Below are 20,356 nucleotides of genomic sequence, written 5' to 3'. Positions count from 1 at the left end.
AGGTAAGGGGTCATGAAACAAAAATTGTAAAAGAACTAATCAAATTTTATTATTTATTCCTAATAAGTACGAATTCTTCTGCCATCATTCAGAAGCATCCTAACAATACATGAAAAATTTGTCATGATCAATTGTCTTAAAGTGAAAACAATAACCGGGTAATGGTGCTTGTCTAGATGGAAAAATATGTTAACAGCTTTACTCGAACCCATCAGCTTTAATCAACATGTCCAAACTCTTATTACAAAAATTTCAAGATAAAACCAGATTCCAGGAATGTTTAAATTAAAACAGTTACACAAGTCCCTCCATTAAAAACAATTGATTTAATAAATACAAATATTTGGACAACCTTACAAGTAACATACACCATCAGCTGCAAAGAAAAGGCATCACAGCCATAACAACAGTTGGTATATTTACAATGTGGTTAACAAACACTTCACTTGCTCTAAGATTTAATACATTTTCAGATGGGGACTTTATCTATGAAATTGAATGATGGGTAAAAACAAAAAAGTAAAGCTTTTTACTTAGCAGGTACAATATTGAGAAAAATATACACAAAACAGACAGAAATCTCAGTAATAATTTATTGCAAATGTCTGTTCAGTGAACCGAGGCAGGAATAAATGAAGTGAGCCACAATTTAACACACACTCAATTCATTTTCCAAAATTCAGTTCAACCAGTAAAAAAGTTAAATGTGGCTTGCTCTCAGATTTACAAAATTGATTGAAATAAAAATCACATTCACTCTCACAAATAGAAGAATTCCTTACACTCATACATACACACAAACAAACACACATTTTTCCTTAGCATAATAATTAAGATGACAAAATAAAAACTGAACATGATGAAGGGGCTCTGTTTCCACTGCTCTGTCAATAGTGGCAAGTGTAAATAAGAAGCTCCTCTTACTTGTTCCTATTTACACAAAATAGTGGGGGCGAGCTGAGGAGAACATTAAAAGGAAGGATGAACAGAGCAGGCGGCACTACACTAATCCCTGAAAATAACTCCTACTCCCGTCCAAGCAGGGTGCGATTTCAGAAATCTAAATCACCACAGCTTCTCACAGTTAAAACGGGGTAAAAAATGTCTTTAAGAGCAAGTGTTATTACAGGACAAGTGTAATCAACCTTACATTAAAATGAGTCTATTCGTCGTCGTCATCATCACCGTCGTCATCATCTTCGTCCTCATCACTCTCTGGTTTCGGAGCCATGGGGGGCATGGGCATACCACCCTTGGGCTTCTTCTTGTACGCTGTCATATCCTGAGGGAAAACAAAACCAAGAGGTTAAAAACACTGAACCCCTCGGCACGCAGACGCGCGAGCAGCAGCTTCAAGTGGGGAGAACACAGCAGACACTTACCCTTTCGTACCGGGCCTTGTCCTTCTCGGCCATCTGCTCGTACTTGCTCTTGAGCTCGGGCGAGATGTCGGACCACCTCCTCCCCAGCTCCTTGGCGATCTCCCCCACCGTCATCTCGGGGTTGGCGCCCTTCACCTTTCCTCTCTCGTCGTTGCAGAACCAGAAGAAAGCAGATCTGGAGAAACACACAGCGTTAGCGACAGGACCGAGGCACGGGCACCAAGAGTGTTTCCATCAAGCCGGCCGGGTACTTACAATGAGCGCTTGGGCGCGTTGGGGTCCTTGATCTGTTTCCTCTTCTTGCCACGCTTCTCGCCGACCGGAGGAACGTAGTCCTGCATCTCCGTGTCGTACCTCTTCTTGTCCTTCTCGGCCATCTCGTGAAACCTCTTCTTTTCCTTGTCCAGCATGGTCTGAAACAAAGACAAAAATCGACTCGTCAGTTTCGGAAAAATCCTCCCCCATCCACGAGGCGACGTTCCCCCCACTAGCGCCGCAGCCGAAATGACCAGTTGGGCCCGAAGAAAACTTGAGAACACTCATTTCAAAAGTGGTGATGAACGGGGGTCTTTGTTGCACGACCAAATTGCGGGCAACAAATTCCGAGTCCCAGGCGGACGGACGGACAGACAGACAGACGGACGTGGAGAGGAGGGTGCGAGGCACAGGAGAGACTCGGGACCCCCAGCACCCGGGCGAGCAGCGCAGCGGCGCCCGAGCCGGCAGCCCCAGCCAATCTAATAACTTCCTCATTTAAATGCAAAAGGGGTGAGTGAGCCCAAAAATGTTGCGCCCACCACAAGCGACCTGCCGATCACGACACCAGCACCAGCCACGGCCTCGGTCGCACATTCCCACCGAGCGCGTCGACTCCAAGCAAATCCCAGACACTGGAAGACTAACGGATCCCGACACTTGCAAAGGGGGAGGCGCCAGAAAGTATGTGGTCCGTATAATGGAATCGCGAGTGAAAATATTACAGGGGACTAAGAAGGACCGGCTGGGAGGAGAGGGAGGGAGAATGTGAGGCAGATAAATTAGACTCGCTCGCGGAGGGGGAGGGCGGAGGGGCCGGGAGAAAACTCATTGAAAAAGAAAATATGTGCCTCTACGGGAAACGGGGGTGGCCGCGGCAGGCGGCGGCGGCGCCGGGCTGCACAGTCATAGAGCACCAGGAAAAAGTCTACAGTAGCCGAGGCACAAATTGAAAAAGTCGGCTCCTTACAACAGCGTTTTGGGAAAAACTGACGTACAGTCACATAGAAAAGGAAGAGTATGCTGACTAACCGCTTTCAAGACCACAATACCAGTGGCGAACTCGCACTTTTATAACACCAAAAACCGAATGTAGCTAACCCGATTGAGGTCATAGGCCACGTAGGGTCCATACGCCATCACCCAGAGGCACGCTCTTTGATCTACTTCCACGCAACGACCGAGACCACAACAAATGTGACAAGGTGCTTTCGGGAAGCGCGACAGGTAACATTTTAAATTTAAGACAGAAACTAAATGTAGATAGCCCGATTGAGGTCATAGGCCAAGAAGGGTCCATACGCCATCACCCAGAGGCACGCTCTTTGATCTACTTCCACGCAACGACCGAGACCACAACAAATGTGACAAGGTGCTTTCGGGAAGGGGGGGGGGGGATCTCGCACATTTAAACATGAAAAACTGAATGTAGCTAGCCCGATTGAGGTCATAGGCCAAATAGGGGGCCGTACGCCTTTACCCAGAGGCACGCGTTTTGAGCTCCAGAGTCGCTAAATGGGATTCGAACCGAACGTGCGACCCCACCAATGGATTGCTCTCCAAACAAGGAGTTCATTGGTGGGGCCACACGTGCGGTTCGAGTCCTGCTTAGCGACTCTGGAGCTCAAAACGCGTCTAGGGTTTTGTCCGCCTAGGGCCCCTGTGCAGCGGGGCCATGCAACGCGGGCCCGGAGGGCGAGGCCGGCTCTGCCTGCGCGGCTCAAAGGGAGGCCACGAAGGGAGGAACTTCGGAATGGGGAATAAGCCCGAAATGAGAGTGGTCCTGCGCGGTGGAGGGGGAAGGGGAAAGGGGCGCTAGGCCAGGGCTTTGCCTAGCAGCCCCCACCCCGCTTCCCCGCCGGCCGGGCCCGGCCAGGCGCAGCCCGCTGCCGGTGGTGGCCCCCGCCCCGCCCTTCCCCGCCATCGATTTTTCATAGAGAACCCCACATCTACAAGCGACGCGGCCCTTGGGGAAACGCGAATCCGGGCCGGGCGCCCCTCCCGCCCCGCGCACTCCTCACCCCCACGCCTCGCGCCCCGCGGCCGGCAAGGCCCGCACCGCGCGCCGAGCACCGCCAGCGAGGCCCGGCGGAGCCGCGGAGCCATGGCGGAAAGGAAAGGAAGGAACCGACGACGTCCGCCCCGCGCGCACCGTGTCAGCTCATTACCGAGTTTGATTACACCGCAAAAAAGTGCAAACATGAAACAAAAGCAAAACGCTCGGTCTAGAATTCGTACTTCAGCCGCGTCATCTCACACGGCGACTGACACACACTGCACCAGTGGCCTATGTCCGGCAAATTCACAAAGACCGGAGGGTCGTTGTCGACACAAAAATCCCGCAGGATCGTCATGTGGTTCTGTCTCTCGCGTTTCCGGAGCGCCCCGTGGGGGTGCGAGAGACAGAGCCGCGGCTGTGGGCTCTGGGCCCCCTCGCGACAGCGGTATCCGCTGCCAAGAGCCGAGCGGGCCGAGCGACGCGAGCCAAAGCCCCAAGCAAGCGAAGCAAGTCGCGGCGGCAAGATCGACGCGGAAGCGAGAAATCGCTTCGATTTTGCCGCCTTGGCTTGCGCCGTGGCGCCCGACCCGACGGCCCCGGCCGGCGCTAGCTGGCGCTAACACCCCGAGCCGAGGCGAGCGAGCGTCCCACAGTGGGCCAGAAGACCGGTGGAGGCGGACAAAACTCCAGACGCGTTTTGAGCTCCAGAGTCGCTACGTGGGACTCGAACCAAACGTGTGACCCCACCAATGGATTCCTCGTTCAGAGAGCAATCCATTGGTAGGGTCACACGCTCGGTTCGAGTCGCATTCACCGATTCGGGGGCTCCAAACGCGTCTAGAGTTTTGGCCGCCTCCACCGGTCTTCTGGCCCACTGTGCGCCTCGACGCTGGAAGCCCTCCACTGGAAGGGGCAGCACGGACACGGCCGGGGAAAACAAAGCGCTCCCAGGGCAGGCCTGGCCGACGCCTACACCGCGGGAAACTCCACCAAAGCCGGAGCGTCCCGAGCAAGTCGACGGCCGAGCCAAATTTCGTACAGAGAAACCCGAAACAGTGAGGCGCGGCGGCAGCGCACAGCGCACCCAAGCGGCACAGCCGGCCAGTCGCCGGCAACGTGGCCTGGCCGGGGCGGCCGGCAGGGCCCCTCCAGCGGCGCAAGCGGCGCCACGCCAGCCAGGCCCCGGCCAGGCCACGCGGAACAGGGCGCCAAACTCACACGTGCCGGCCGGCCCACAGTGGGCCAGAAGACAGGTGGAGGCGGACAAAACTCTAGACGCGTTTTGAGCTCCAGAGTCGCTAAATGGGACTCGAATCGAAAGTGTGACCCCACCACTGTATTGCTCTCCGAACGAGGAATCCATTGGTGGGGTCACACGTTCGGTTCGAGTCCCATTTAGCGACTCTGGAGCTCAAAACGCGTCTGAAGTTTCGGCCGCCACAACCATTCTTCTCGCCCACTGTGGGCTGCCCGCCAAGCCCTAGAGGCGGACCCACAGGACCCACACCGGAAGACGCGCCGGAACCGCTAAAGCGGCGTCCCAAACCCAAACCGCGACCGCCAACGCCGCTATCGGCGGCAGTCTGCCTCTCTCGCACCCCACGGGACGCCCCGCGAGTGCGAGAGAGACAGCTCACGCGGATCCAGGGAGAGAGGGAGACAGTTAACCCCATCTTGGTCCTTGCCTAGCCGCCCAAAAGGTAGGCAAAAAGTGCTGCCCCGCCCTCCGGACGGCTCCGGCTCGAAGACGGGACGCGCGCAAGTGGCAAAAATGCGTCAAAGGCGGTTCGAAAAACGCGCGTCCGGAGCGGCGAAAGAGACGCCGCCACGCCCGGGAAGCGAGCGAGCGGGCGAGCAGTGGCGTGGCGAGGTGCGTGAGAGCGCGGGGCCTGCGGGGCCGGCCGGCCTGCCCCCGCCGGTCCATGGTGCAACGACACACCAAGGTCAAGCAACGAGGGCCGAGCCTGGCAGAGCCTGGCCGCGCCGCACCAGGCGGACGCGCCGAACAGTGGGCCAGAAGACCGGTGGAGGCGGCCGAAAGTCTAGACGCGTTTAGAGCTCAATGGGACTCGGACCGAACCTGTGACCCCACCATTGGATTCATCGTGCGGACAGCAATCCATTGGTGGGGTCGCACGCGCGGTTCGAGTCCCATTTAGCGACTCTGGGGCTCAAAACGCGTCTGTAGTTTCGGGCGCCTCCGCCGGTCTTCTGGCCCACTGAGCGCCGAGAAGGAAGGCGAGGCACAGGCGGGCCCCCTCCCCGGATCATCCTCCGGCCGGCGTAATGCATCCTCCACCCGCGGCGCCACGCGACAGCGACAGCCCCGCGAGGGGCCCGCTCAATTAACACGGTCATCGGGGACCTCGCCGCCGGGGACAAGCCGGGCCGCGACCAGGCCGCCATCTGCGTCCACTGCGAACCCTGCAGCCGGATGGGCAACAGAGTCTCCTCTCTCGCACTCGCGGGGCGTCGCGCAAGGGTGCGAGAGAGACAGCGACCGAGGCGGGGACGCAGATGCGGTGCAGGGCAGGCAGGGCGCCGTCCAATCCGCGGGCGGAGCAGGCGGGGCGGCGAGGGGCCGTCCCGCAATCGCCTCAAAGAAACTCGCCCCGCCCCGGCGGTACACTGCCAGTACGGGTCCAGGTCGATAGTCTGCAAATAGCTCGGCACCAAGGCCCCGGCGGGGGCCCCGCGCAACCGCACCATTTTAAACAAACGGCGGACGGGGAGGGGGACGCCGGGCCGGGGCGGCCGGGACGGGCGTCAAACTAAACCCGACAGGTCGGCAGAGCCAAACTAGCACCCCACACCGCTAGGGCCGCGAGCGCCTCTAGGACCGCGCCAGCGTGCGCCAGCGCCACCCCGCGATATTCCTTGCCGTCGGCCCAGGCGCTGGGCGCGCTGGGCGCGGACGCCGTGCCGTCGGCAGCCCGCACTCTCCACCGCGTCACTTTGGCAACAGCGCGAGCGCGCGCACCGCCGTAAAATTGTAGAATCCACCAAATCGGAAGACGGCCGACCGGCGGCGGAGTGCCCGGCCGGCAGACCGCGGCGCGGAACACCTTCCGCGAGGACGCGCGCCGCGGTTTCGCCAGGCGGGAAGAACGCTACACGCGTTTTGAGCTGCAGAGTCGCTAAGCCAGTGGCGTGCGCAGAAATTTAGAAAGGGGGGGGGGTCAGGCCACGCTTTTTGCCTACTTACAGGGGGAAAGTGACGCAATTTGCCTACCTTCCAGGCGGCTGTCTAGTGGCCAAAGGGGGGGGGTCATGACCCCCCTGACCCCCCCCCCCCCTTGCGCACGCCACTGCGCTAAGCAGGGCTCGAACCGAACGTGTGACCCCACCAATGGATTCCTCGTTCCGAGAGCAATCCATTGGTGGGGTCACACGTCCGGTTCGAGTCCCATTTAGCGACTCTGGAGCTTGAACACGCGTTTGGGATTTCGACCGCCTCCACCGGTCTTCTGGCCCACCGGCCCTCCCGATTTCAAGTCGACTATCTGGCAGAACTTCTCGCAAGACTCGCAATCTTACACGGGGCAGCCTCCCCCCGAGCGCGCCGCAGCGGTCCGTGGAGCAACTTTGAACAGGTTCTGCATGCGAAACTCGCGACAGTCCGTAACGAACTACCGGATTCTGCGAGTCGTAAACACGGCAGCGCCAACGCCGCCGTCTCTCTCGCACTCACAGACAGACGAGGACAACGTTCGGAATCTAGCAGCGCCGAGCATCATCAGCAAGCCATTTTATTTTCAAGTTCAATAAAACGCCGCGCCACTATCTTCGGCAGCGCGTTCAACTCGTCGTTCACGAGATACGGCAGAGTGACTCCGAACAGCGCTCCGTCTCTCTCGCGCCCTGCCGGGCCGTGCCGCGAGTGCGAGAGAGACCTCCCACCGAGAGACGCACAGTGGGTCGAACGTGCGACCCCACCAATGGACTGCTCTCCGAACGAGGAATCCATTGGTGGGGTCACACGTTCGGTTCGAGTCCTGCTTAGCGACACTGGAGCTCAAAACGCGTCTAGAGTTTCGACCGCCTCCGCCGGTCTTCTGGCCCACTGTGTGACGCCAGTCCAACGGCGCGGCGAGGGGCCGTGACGTCACGCCGCTGCATCTGCCCCAGCGCCCCACAAGCAGTACCCACGTACTCGCAGGGCCGCCCGGGCCGCCCCCACCCCAACCCAGGGGCGCGTCCGAGCGGCGAGAGGGCCTCGCGGACGCCACCCACGCCACGCCGCGCACCTGCCCGAGTCCGGAAACCCGCGCCGCCCTCTCTCGCACACGCGGGGCGTCCCGTGCGGGTGCGACAGAGACAGCGCGGCGAAGGTCGGCTGCAGGCCGAGCACCACGCGGCGGCAGGTGCACCCCGTTACCTGCACCAGCCCCTCCAAGTTCGCCCGACACAGCGTCATCGCAGACTCTCCCCACACGGGACGCCCCGTGAGTGCGAGAGAGACAGCGACGACCAGACTGGCCGAAAAGCTCGCGGAGCCGAAGGTACGCCAACCCGAAGGGCAAAACTATACAAGTATAATTTGTCCCCGAAAATAAAACCCAGCGCGCCGCCTCTGGCTGCCACGCCGTGGCCGTGCCGCCCGGACGCATCATTTTGCCGCCAATTCCGACGGGCAGCGCGACCGACCGGCGCGACGTCCGCGGCCGAGGCCCGAAGCAGCGACGCAGCGCGCCGGCAGCCCGCCAGCCGAGTCACCCTTTCGAGGCAACGCAGCACCGCCCACGAGGCGCATCGACTTCCCCGCCCCCGTTCCAGCACCGCAAGGCAGCACCCCGAAACAAACTCCAGCGCCCGCGGAACTAGGGAACTTGCTCGCCGGCCGGCCGGCACGCCCGGCCCAAAGACGTCAAACCAACGGCCGCCAACGGCCCGCAGCCCGGCCGGCAACCCGCCCGGCAACTCGAGACGCCTCCATGCCGGCAACGCAGCCGGCCCGCCCGAGCTGGCAGCCAGCGCGGCCCGGCCCGAGCAGCCAGCCAGAGCCCCCAGCCAGCCCCCGCTCGCCCAGCGCGCAACGCGCAGCGTGCGCAGCCCAGCGCCGCGGCACCCAAAACCAGTTTGCCTTCATTTCAACCGATAATGCCGAGAGAGAGAGAAAGATAGAGTCGGCAGCGAGATCCTTCCCAACCTCTAGCCGGCACGGCAAGGCACGGCCCAGCGCACCTAGACCGCCGGCGGCCACCAAAATTTTTATTATCAAAAACTTCGAACATTTTCACCAAGCTGGGAAAAACTCGAAACGATGCGTGGTGAATTGAAGGAAAGTTTAGAACGCGGACAGCCGTGTAGGTGAACCTCAGCTGTTTCCCGCGGGAAAAAAGGTCGGCAAACCCGAACGAAACCCTTACGAAACGGCACGGGCAGCCCGCCGCCGCGCCTCGCCACCCCTTCAGGACCCCTTCCAGGCCTGGCGGGCCTGCCGGGCGCCGGGCCTTGGGGCCGGCCGAGCCATTCACGGTGCCGGCATTAAAACTAAGGCCAACATTTGCGTATGCAAAGCATCCAGGGGCGAGGGGTGGGTGAAAGGGGGTGGGGGCGGCCGGAGGGGCGCGGAAGGGGAAGGGGGGAGGTGCAAGGCCAATCGATACATGCCCAGCCAGGCCAGCCAGGCCTAGTACTCCAGCCGCGGCAGGCGCTCGCGGCCACGGCGGCCAGCCATCGGCCAAAGCCCGAAATGAAAGGGAGAAGAGGGTGGGGGACTAAGCCGACCCGCCACGCTCCAAATCTAGATCACCCTCATCGCCCAGGAAATAGAATCCACCGGCGCGCCACTGTAAAATCCCCCCGGCAGCGTCTAGGACTGGCGCACTTTCTAGAGCAGCGCCACGCCGGCCTGGACGGACGGCGCCCCTTCATTCCAATCTTTTACAATCCATAAATGCGGGCCCGGCCCGGCCGCTGCACCAGGACCATGCCGGGACCCGGCCCCGTCGACTCGCCGTCTCTCTCGCACCCTCGCGGAACGCCGGGACGCCCCGCGAGAGCGACAGAGAGGAAAGCCCCGCGCCTTCCGCGGACTGCCCAGTCGGCCCACGTCCGCGCTCAGCGCTGCGCGTACAGTACTTACAGTGCAGCTTGCTCCCCACACGGCGGACCGAGGAAGCAGCCCCAACCTCGCCTTCCACGTAAACTCCGGGAGGGAAACCCCGAGCGCGCGTCGCCAGAAGCAGCCCGGAAAATTCCACCCGAAAACTACGGCCCGCCGGGAGGATTACTAGTACCGGGGACGAGGGCGCCAGGGCTGCCCGGCGCAGCCCAGCGCCCCTTCGCCGCGCCGGCCGAAAAAAAAAGTGGGAAAAAGAAAGGCCAATGTAATCTCCTCGAACTTATCGCCGCAGAGGGGACGGACAACTGCGCGCAGATTTTCGGCGCGCGGCGCGTACAAGCAATCCACTGACTTTGAGTTTCCTTTTCCACCCTTTGCCCCGATCACGCGTGTCTCGCGCCCTCGGACTCCAATTTTCCGCGCCCAAACTGCCGACTCCGGGGCGCGCCGCAACGCGCCACGCGAGGCCGCCGAGCCCGAAACACCCGCGAGCCACGCGACTGTCGGTGTCGCGTTGCGACGCCGCTGACGCGACGTCTGCCGGCCAGAGTGCCGCCTTGGCGCCTTTTCAAACTTCCGTCGACCGTTTTACAGTGAACGCGTGTGGTTCAAATCGCCACGCCAACCGAGGCGCAGTGGGCCGGAAGGCCGGTGCGGCGGCCAAAATTCTTGACGCGTTTAGAGCTCTAGGGTCGCGAAGTGGGACTCGAACCGAACGTGTGACCCCACCAATGGATTGCTCTCCGAACGAGGAATCCATCGGTGGGGTCACACGTTCGGTTCGAATACCATTTAGCGACTCTGGAGCTCAAAGCGCGGTTAGAATTTGGCCGCCTGCACCGGTCTTCTGGCCCACTGTGCGAACCGAATTCCGCCGAGGCAGGCGTTCTGTCGGAGCTGACGTCCGCAGGGGGCGCACCGGGCCGAGCCCCCTACACTTTTCGACGCCCCGATGCTCTAGCAACACCTTTATAACCGACGCCCACTGGGGTTCGTCGCCGATTGATCAATGTGTGCATCATCGCGACGACTGGCACGAGTGGGTGGGCGGTGACGTCCTGTCCCGTCACGTCAACCCCCTCCCCTCCCCCCAGCCGTCCAGCTGACGGACCCACCCCGCCGAGGGAAGAGAGAGACAGACAGACAGACAGGACAGGGGTTGCGGTTATGGCGCGGCGGGGGCCAGCACCAAGCACTGACCTACGCCACCATCCCCGTCATGTGCTCCAGGTGGCCGAAGGCCAGGGCAGCAAGGCGCTACCTGGGCGATGCGAAACCGCCCTCATGCCCGCCGTGACGCGCCGTGACGACCAACAATCAACAGGTCCTGTCGCGGCACCACTCTGATAATTACCCAATCAGCGTCACACCGCCAAACCGCCCCCGCCCTCTGTCCCACTCGCGGACCACGAGTGCGAGAGAGACGAGATGTGAATCACACAGCCGGCGAACGCCCACGCAGTCGCCAGAGGGGCAGGACGACAAGCAACCACCCCGCGCAGATAAGATAAAAAACTTGGCGACCAAACTTGGCAGGCCGGGTTGAGTCAAGAACCGCGTGTACAACCGAGATTACAACCCAACAACAATGCTCTGGCGATCGATAGCCAGAGCACTACTAAACGAGCCAGGCGCTCGCAGAGCTAATCGAACAGTCAAATTGAAGCTATTCTTGGCCAAGTTACCCAATGCCCTCTGTGAAAATAACGCCACAGGCCAACTTTAACTAGCAAACGAGGTCCTTTTCTGGACTGAGGGGCACACCGACATGCATGACAAACTTGTGCAAAACTCACCTTCCACCGCTCGGCGCACTTCTTGGAGAACTCGGCGAACACGACGTTCTCGTCAGGGTGCTGCTTCTTGTGCTCCTCCCTGCAGGTCTGGACGAAGAAGGCATAAGCCGTCATGCGCCCACGGGGCTTGGCGTCCTTGCGTGGCATTTTTCCTCGATTCTGTACACACCAACGGAACCACTTTAGACCACGGGTTACAACAAGTTACACAGGGATCGACACGACTGCCGAATCAACTCGGCCAACTGAAAAATGACTTTCCAAGACCGTCGAAACGATTCTGGCAAGGGACCTATTACAACGCAGCCAGCTAGGAATGACGTTAGAAGTACAAAAAACAAGGCTAGGGCCACTTGGCCCCCCCAGAGCCACCATTGACAAGAATCTAATTTTGGCAGCGAGTGCAGCAAACGCCTGACGCACCCACAAGGCCACTCTTGACAAACGGTAAAATGAGCCCGCCAAGGACAAGGCCACACTTGAGACACCAGGAACTTTGACAGGGCTATTTAGAGCAATTGAACATTACGTTGCAACGCCGTCCTTGGGCAAATCAAGACAAGGCGATGGCAGTGCGTCAACAAACATGGCACCACGGCCCATGGCGCACAGACCCACGTGGCCGGCAAGGCGTGGCGTCCAAATGCGCCCACACTAGAAACATGACACACATCACACAACACACCCCGCGGTCGCCAACCTACCATCATCTGCTGCTGCATTCCCAGGTTTGTATTGACATTCTGGTAGTTTACGCTAGGTGGGTTTTGCATGCCCGGTGTGTTCCACCACTGATTGTTCTGCTGCTGCACCACATGGCCGCCCTGCTGGACAGCGTGCTGCTGCTGCAGCTGCCCGGCAATGGACGTGTTAATAGTGTTCACAGTGCCGAGGTCGTACGACGACGACGAGACGGCGGCGGCCGGGTTTTGAAACGAGCTGGCCATCTTGTAGGAGAAGAGCTGCTGGTTCTGCTGCTGGATCTGCGCAGCCAGTTCGTTTTGCTGCTGCTGCTGTTGCTGCAGCTGCGCGGCAAGCTGCTGCTGGTGCTGTGCCGCCAGCTGGTGCTGCAGCGAGGCGAGCCCCGCGGCCTGCTGCTGCTGGTCTTGCCACCACACTGGGTCCTCGCGGCCAGGGCCGGGGCCGTGGGCGCCCCACGCGCCGCGGTGGTCAGACATGGTTAAGTTCGAACGTTCAACTCAAGCCAGCGAAGCCAGCGTAGCTAGCGAGCGAGCGTCGCAGCGAGGAAACTTCTGCAGCCCTAGCGTTGCCGCTGAGCGCGCGCGCGCTGCCTCCGCCGGCCTCCGCCGCAGCAACGCGGGCAACGCCGCACAAAGGAAAAGGAGCCGCCGTGGCCGCCGCCGTCCCAAGCCAACGATGGCGGACGCGCCGACGGGATGGCAGGGCCGATGGGGCCGATGGCACACTGCGGAAGCGTCCCGCAGCGTTTCGGCCGACTCGTTGAGCCGTGGCACTGAGCACTGACACAAGCACTGGGTACTACCGCTCCAAGCACCACCCCACAGCACCACCCTCGCACACACACTAGCACAGCACAGTTGCAAACTCGCGGGGCGTCGTCACATCTTCGCGCGCACGCACTTTCGACGCGGTCGGCCGTCTCGGTGGGCCGATGGCGGTCGGTCCGAACTCAGGAAGGCTTGCCTGGCTTGGCTACACAAAGCAAGACCTTGGCTACGACGCTACAATCCCGACTACTAGCCCCGGCCCCGGGCTGCTCCACTGTGGCGGAGAGAGACTGGGCTGGCGAGGCTTGGGTAGCGAGGCGTGGCGTGGCGCAGCGTAGCTGCCAAGTGGACGCGCGGCACTGCGCGGCTCGGCGGCGTGGCTAGTCTGGCAACGTCGCAGACGGTGGAACAGTGGCGCCCCCAGCGATAGCCCGGCCGGCATTCCAACTACCAAGGAGCGGTGCGCGCAGCGCGGCGGCCTGGCTCGGCTCGAAGCAGGCCGAAGCAGCCCAAGCCGAAGCCCGCTTGGCTGCCTGCTACGCCAGGCCCCGGCCCCTACCGGCCCCCGGCCCGGCGCTCAAACCGCTCGATATACTTGTCTCTCTCTTTCTCAGCCCGCCCGGCCGACCGGGCCGTGGCGAGCCGCGCCGCCAAGCAACCCCCTTCGGCTGCTTCGGCCGTTTCACCGTTTCACCCACCGACGGCCCCTAGACCCAAATTTGAACGGCGGGGTAGGGCCGGCGAGCCCCGTCCCGGCCGTCCCGGCGGAAGGCGAGCGAGTGCCGCCCGGCGCCAAGCGCGGCAAGCCTGGCCGGGCAAGCGCGCCAAGACGACGGGGCGCGCGCCAACGCCAGCAACGGCCAACGCGTGGAACGTCGGAACGCCACCCCAGGCAGCACCGCGACGACGCCTCGACTTACCTAAGCCCGACAGGGCCGGCAGGCGAGGCAAGCGGAGAGCACGGCGCGAGGCGAGAGCAGGGCGAGCAGGCGCGGCACTGAAGTAGCCAGACTGCCTGAGCCAGCGAAGCCAGCGTGCGCTCGGCAAGGCGTAGCAGCACACGCGAGACGGAGTCTGGCAAGCCGGCGAAGCAAGCGAAGCCACTGGCGACGCACAAGCCCGGCGCGGAGTGCAGTCCGTCTCACCTTGATAATGCATCGCCCGCCTTGCCTGGCTCTGCCTGCCCGGCCCATCACACGGTCCCGCCCAGTCAGCACGGCCTGCCTTGCCCGCCATCGCCATGCAGGCCCAGCCTGTGGCCCAGCCCGCCATCGCCCGCTGCACGCTCCGCTTTTCGCGCCAAAACACCCGTCAGGTGTTCTATGCAGGGATGCCAAGCGTTGCCATGGCGACAGCCCGCCGAAGGACGCCCATTGGCCAACGGAAGCAGCCAGCCCCGGCTGCCTTCGGCTGCCCCGGCCCGGGGGGAGTGGGAGCGAGAGGGATGCTCGCACGTAGAGGGAGGAAAGCGTTTGCTTCGGGGTGTAATAAACTGCCCGGGTCCCCCCGCCACCGAGCTGGCAAGGGAGGGAAAGAGAAAGAAAAAAAACGGCGCATTGCGTAACGAACGAACGAAAGCAAATGAACAGAACGATGGGAACACTTCCATCCCTCCAAAACAGCCCTCTGAAAACGAAAAATCATTCAGGGACATTCATTCATTCATTCCTTCACTCATTCAAAGACCTCCTAGAAAATGAAAGACCAATATACCAACAGACCAATATAAAACAATAAAAATCTTGCATGAATCTGGAAACCTGGAAACGCTAAGTAGGACACTGAACATATACATGAAGCCTGAAAACAATTAAGTCATACCCTTCGCAAGCATAGCATAGATTTCTGAACTATCAGTGTGAAAAAAAAAGAACTGCTGGACATAGAAAACACCAGGACACAGAACAGGATTACGATTTCATATGACACTGCAAGCGGCTCTCGTCGCCAACACTGAACTACATACAGTATAGTCTACTGAAGTGGGTACCAGAAATAATGAATGACTGCAATTTGCCTAATTTTACACTTCAGGTCAAGCAATAAATTAATAAAACAAAACAAAATGAATATTAAAAGAACTCAGCATTCCAATTTAGTGAAAGCACAATTGATTTTCTGAAAGGGGATCTATTGGCAAAATAAAAATGTAAATAAAAATTTTGCAAACGTTATCAAAATTGCAATACAGAAAATTCGAAAACTATTGCGGCATTCAAAAATGCAAGACGCTAAAATTGCAGTCTAAAAGCACTCGTTAAGCCGTTTTGAAGATGGAGGACTGTCACGTCACACGAGGGGGCAGTCATAATTAGCCCCAGGGCCCAAACATTCACTGAAAGTACCAATTTCTAAAATACACTGGTACAATGTAATGGTGCAATGGTATTAAATATATTTTAACGTGTAAAAATAAAGTAATAATAAGGTCTGGAGGAACAACGTTCGAAGGCAGTTTCATACAGAGTGACATCAATCATCTCAAAAAGACATGGTCGAGAAAAAGAATTCACCAATTAAGAAAGAATGGCAATGAAGCAACTTCGAGGTTATGGTATTTGTGATCAAACATTTACACTTCAGTTCCACAAAAATCCAGGTTGCTGATGACAGCCATACATTTAATACCATAACCATCGTTTGACCTTCATGTCCCCTTTCCTCTGAGTGAAAGAATAGAAAAGATCGCCATTTTGCTTTTAAAAAAATCGTTAACGACCGCACATTTACTAAATTTAATTTGCCGAGGGCCCTAACCCCCGAGGTACCTTTAACGCAAATCAGTACCATCCGCCCCGCGCAGCCAGCAAGCCGAAACCTACGATCACCCTAGCCCTAATTTCGTGAAAAAATAGGACAAAGAGAGGTCAATAGCTCATTTTATGACTCAAACTAACGTTAATTTAATGCTCAGGCATCCCCGCTTGTTCAACTTAAGACCGTGTCACTGTTGTTCAACAAAATTTGAACATTTCAAATCCCCGTATACGAACCTCCGTAATGCTACACACGTAAGGCCCATAAGGATATAAAGGCCGGGCTGACTGGCTGGCGATGGGCCGGGGCTAGGAACTCCAACAGCTGCCATTCTCTCTACGGCCAACCGTTTCACCGCGGAAAACCCACCACCTACATCACTTTACTCACCGCAGCTACGCGCAAAAATTAGCTCCAAAATTCAACCGCGATTCCGCCGAAGGACAATGGCCAGCCGCGATGCGAAAGAGACGAAACGCCGCTTTCATTCAGACCAACCCGAGCCCTATGCTTTGCTTATGGCAGCCATTGCTTTGACGGTTTCAAATACAACGTAGCCATTCCCATATTTTACTCGTATACTTCGCAAGTACGGTCAATATCACTGCTTACCTAAGTAGGTTCGACAAATTTCAGAGCTTCGATTCTGAGTAACACAACTTCTGACAACACAAGAAAGCACGAATATAAAATAATCCTACCTGTGTTGACTCGGTATACCAGCGAACAGAGACTAGCGACCCCACGCTACTGCACTACAACGTGAGCAAAGCATAGGGAGCCCAGGCGGCCTGCCATTGGCTGGATTCGGATTCCGCGCCAAGATTCGGCCAATCAGGGAGCGCGTTGCTGACAATGAAAGCGCGTCCCACCGGCCAATGGCAGGCCCGCTCTCATACGGGCGGCAAATAATTTTAAATACACAAAGCAGACGAAAGTTTTACGTTACGAGAAAATAGAAATGAAACCTATGTTAAGTGGAGGCAGTAATATTACAATCCGTAACTTAATTGAATTTCAGTTTCTAGCTGATGGTCAATTTAGCGGAGCTTTACCAGCTCGCCAATCTAAAAGGATGTGCGAATTAGTGGTGCATTTGATTAGAGTCTCCTCGTTAGGCCAACCAGAAAGCTGTTCTTCTACTTTTCTTTTTACCCGAGAGTCACAACAACAACTGAATCTGCGGCCCTCTGCCCTCTGCTACGAAAGTCTTGCTCTCTGACGACGCGGTGTGTTTGAGTATTTTCGACTGTTTGCTGTGCATTTGTGGAGTTTTCGTCCTCTGCGACTCGTACACCACGTGAGTGACTGCTGTTTGTGTGTTTGTTAGGACTTTCGAGAGTTCGGGAGTGAAAATTGGGTTGCTCCGATAGGAAGCCCATTATCTGCTTGCGGTGTGTCACGTTTTTAGCAGAAGCAGAAACACAAGTGCACTGTTCCGAGGGTTTCTGCGGCCGAGGTAGTTTGCTCCAGAGAAATTCGCTGAGGGCTGAGGCCACCTTAAGCTGCGCGTGCCTGTGCCAGCGTTAAAACTGCTTTGTTCCTGCAGTGTCTGTGAAAGTGAGGTGTCTGCCTCCGAGCCGCTGTTGCTGATCGTGCGAACGCGAACGCGTTTCGAGCTTAGCAAATCGTGGAAGCGCAGGTCCAGGGCCGCTCTCTACATCTGCCTCCAGTTTGGATAACACGCCGCTGGCTGTTGACTCCCGCAGCTTCGCCATGGGTGTGCGTTCTGCTTTCTGCAGGCCTGGCGTCTGCCGCTACTGCTGTGTCGTCAACGCGTTGGTCGCCGTGACAATATGGGTTGGGGTAACCCTCCCGCTGCATGCCCGTTGCTGCTTGCAAACCGCCGCAGTCGCCGTTGTAGGGCGCAAAGAAACGGGCAGAGAAGTGTTCATTTATCAGTGTAAGTGGCAGGTGTTGTGTGGGTCTCAGCCTGCTGCTGGGTGGCTCTTCTGACCTTGGTGCTATCACTGAGTCGCACTGCTGGCAGGGCACATTTCACGTCAAGTTTTAATTTCTGTGAATGGCGGTGCTTGTAGTATGCAGTGATTGCTCCGATGAACATTTTACAATCATTGTTGAGCAAATTTTGTTCAAGCTTGCGGAGCTTTTGTCGAGGGTTCCGTGGTGCATGAGGATGATTCCTTTTCCCTCTAGCTCGACATTTAGCTTCATCTGTCGTCTTTTCTGTTTTCAGATCTTGTTCAAGATGAATGGGTTCAGCACAGGAGAGGAAGACTCTCGAGGCGCTCCCGACCAGGTCTGCTGTCTGGTGGATGAGGGGGACAGGTGCAAACGCATCGCTGGCAATGCCTCCTACAGCAAACGCATTCAAAAGACTGTCACCCAGAGGCGACTCCGGTTACACTTGGATGCTATGGTGAGTGTCACTTTTATCCATGTGCATTTGTCCCATTTTCTTAGCGTTTTTGCTAATGGAAACGTTTTGTGATTGGCTAGGCACGGCACATATACATCTGCGACTACCACAAGAACATGATCCAGTGCGCAAGGACCAAAAGGCGAAGAAAGGATTCTGAAGATGACTCCAATGAAACAGACACTGATCTGCCTGAGGTGGACCTTTTCCAGCTCCAAGTTAATACCCTGCGCCGCTACAAGAAACATTACAAAGTTTCGACCCGACCAGGCCTCAACAAAGCTCAGCTTGCCGATGTAAGTATCAAAGATCACTGTAACATAATAACTATGAAAGAAGGCTTTGGTTCATTTTGTAACTACTGGAAATTTTTTTATTGATTGCAGGTGTTAATGAAGCACTTCAAAACAATACCAGTCATAGAAAAGGAGGCTTTGACATTTTTCATTTACACTGTTAAGTCAAATAGCAATAAACTTGAACAGAGGAACGGTGACTCCATTTGAAATAATGTACCACTAGATTGTAGGTAGGTTTTAATAAATTTTATTTTATCATATAATTTATATGTACTAAAGTATTTTGTTTTCTTTTAAAAGAAATTTTATCCTTTTAACTAAAAGGATGCCATAGGCACTATGAACTGTATTTGTTATTGCTCCTTTTCTAATTGTTTGTCAAGCTTCTCATCATGGAGAAATAAGAAACTTATGAATTTGTTATATTGATGTAGAACCTACTTTGTATCTATCATTACATGGTTTCTAACCAGCCTAATCTGGCCCCCTAGTCTTGTTTGAATTGACTTGTGTTCATGATCTTGAAGATTGTTCTGCAGTTCTCAAATTCTGCATTTTATAATGTTACTCAGTGTCATACTATTGGTTCTGTTGAGTTTATGATGAAGTGTTATAAATTGTGAGAGTTAGTGTAGCCTTGCTAAAATCACTAAAAGTCTTCAATTGACATAAAGCTTTAATAATCTTCTATGTGATCATTTACACATTAAGTCTATCTGCTATTTGTCTTCTTTTATATCATCAAGTATGTAGTGAAGAAGTTAAATGCTGCTCTCAGATATGACAGGGTAGTTTCTACTTCCGTAGTATTGCTAGAATCTTCTATGCTTGCTTACCAGCAGTAGTTCACACTTATGATCATTGCACTCATTCCTCTTGTAAGCTTAGTATTCTTTTTTTAAAAAAAAACAGTGGCTTTTTGTTGACGCTCTAGGCTTGTAAAAATTTTCTCTCAGAAGGGCTGGGGAAACATCAATTACTTTTAAGGTTGCAAAGGTGTGATATCATGTTACGACAGTTACAGCTATGAGTATTGACTGTGCCATGTTGATGCAATTGTTGTTTTATTTTATTGTTGGCCTTACTCTTCCTACTAATAAGCGGAGACTGCTTATTGTAGCTTTGTGGTTGAAGGTCGCTCTTGCCTGCCACATGGTGCTCAATCTCATGGTTACCTGGCTATATGTAAGTGGTTTTCATTCCACCCAAGAGTGCTTCCTTCTGAGTAACATAAAATTGGCGGCCATCAACTTAGATGAGCCCTGTAAGGTTTTGTTTACATTAAGTAACTGATAAGTAAAATGGCTATGAATTCATAATATTTTATGAGGAATTAGTATTTCAAATGTATCTCATTAATTACTTCAATCACTTTTGAAATAGTATTTTTTGTTGCTTTTAAATTTATGGTTGTCCATTCATTGTTTTATGTTCTTGGAGGCAATTTTGTGTTCATCAATTTTGATGTATCTGAAGCTAGCTAGCTAGCTGATAAGTAGCTTTATTTAGACCTATATTTGTAGATTTGTATTGGTGGGTTTTGTTCACTGTGATTCAGATACTGTCCACTAAAATATTTGTTATCACAGTTGAGGCCAAGCTCGTTCTGGACACTTTTTCTGAATGTTTGTTAATTTTTACCAATCCTTTATTTTTTTGTGTGTCTGAGACCATTGCTGGAGGAATAATACCCTACTATATTTATATGCACAATTGAAAAACTGAATACCTTAATGAACTTTATGAGTTACCATCTTTTACTTATGTCAGTTCATAATGTAGAGGGCTGTGTCCAGTAGACAAGCTATACTTTAAAGCCATAGAAGTAGGATGAGAATGAGACATTTCCAATCAACTTAATTCTTGTTCTACATTGCCCATTAAATAAACTTCATCATGTGTATTTGTGCCCAATTTTTTCTTCCCATCTTCTTACTTAAATTAATGCTTAG

General features: G+C 55.5%; 2 protein-coding genes across 4 annotated transcripts; one reads left to right on the top strand and one right to left on the bottom strand.

The window, feature by feature from the left end:
* Nucleotides 1–197: 197 nt before the first annotated feature.
* On the bottom strand, nucleotides 198–12,753 carry LOC117644403 (high mobility group-T protein-like). Its single transcript, XM_034383827.1, has 5 exons — nucleotides 12,204–12,753; nucleotides 11,500–11,658; nucleotides 1,638–1,795; nucleotides 1,383–1,557; nucleotides 198–1,282 (listed from the first exon to the last, which is right to left on the bottom strand). Exons 1-5 carry the CDS (start codon nucleotides 12,675–12,677, stop codon nucleotides 1,163–1,165), a joined length of 1,086 nt encoding a protein of 361 aa, XP_034239718.1. The 5' UTR covers nucleotides 12,678–12,753; the 3' UTR covers nucleotides 198–1,162.
* A 4,114-nt stretch (nucleotides 12,754–16,867) lies between these two features.
* On the top strand, nucleotides 16,868–20,307 carry LOC117644406 (histone deacetylase complex subunit SAP30 homolog). Of its 3 annotated transcripts, none has more exons than XM_034383835.1 (4): nucleotides 16,868–17,025; nucleotides 17,923–18,105; nucleotides 18,186–18,401; nucleotides 18,492–20,307. In XM_034383835.1, the coding sequence occupies exons 2-4, from the start codon at nucleotides 17,935–17,937 to the stop codon at nucleotides 18,609–18,611; spliced, it is 507 nt and encodes a 168-aa protein (XP_034239726.1). In that variant the 5' UTR covers nucleotides 16,868–17,025; nucleotides 17,923–17,934; the 3' UTR covers nucleotides 18,612–20,307. The 3 variants fall into 3 exon arrangements, with proteins under 3 accessions (XP_034239726.1, XP_034239728.1, XP_034239727.1); XM_034383837.1 differs by lacking the exon at nucleotides 16,868–17,025 and adding an exon at nucleotides 17,056–17,184; XM_034383836.1 differs by lacking the exon at nucleotides 16,868–17,025 and adding an exon at nucleotides 17,270–17,628.
* Nucleotides 20,308–20,356: the final 49 nt, after the last annotated feature.

The sequence above is a fragment of the Thrips palmi genome, unplaced genomic scaffold (assembly GCF_012932325.1).
Source record: "Thrips palmi isolate BJ-2018 unplaced genomic scaffold, TpBJ-2018v1 HiC_scaffold_18, whole genome shotgun sequence".
NCBI lineage: Eukaryota > Metazoa > Arthropoda > Insecta > Thysanoptera > Thripidae > Thrips > Thrips palmi.
This window is presented reverse-complemented; position numbering and strand designations above follow the sequence as displayed.

Bases quoted from the DNA above. Each gene is read 5' to 3' on its own strand.
- LOC117644403 (XM_034383827.1), bottom strand. From the start codon at position 12,677: ATGTCTGACCACCGCGGCGCGTGGGGCGCCCACGGCCCCGGCCCTGGC. The intron at 1,796-11,499 runs GTGAGTTTTGCA...TCTTTGTTTCAG, and splicing joins AGTGCGCCGAGCGGTGGAAG to ACCATGCTGGACAAGGAAAA. The intron at 1,558-1,637 runs GTAAGTACCCGG...GTGTTTCTCCAG, and splicing joins AACGCGCCCAAGCGCTCATT to ATCTGCTTTCTTCTGGTTCT.
- LOC117644406 (XM_034383835.1), top strand. From the start codon at position 17,935: ATGAATGGGTTCAGCACAGGAGAGGAAGACTCTCGAGGCGCTCCCGAC. The intron at 18,106-18,185 runs GTGAGTGTCACT...GTGATTGGCTAG, and splicing joins GGTTACACTTGGATGCTATG to GCACGGCACATATACATCTG. The intron at 18,402-18,491 runs GTAAGTATCAAA...TATTGATTGCAG, and splicing joins ACAAAGCTCAGCTTGCCGAT to GTGTTAATGAAGCACTTCAA.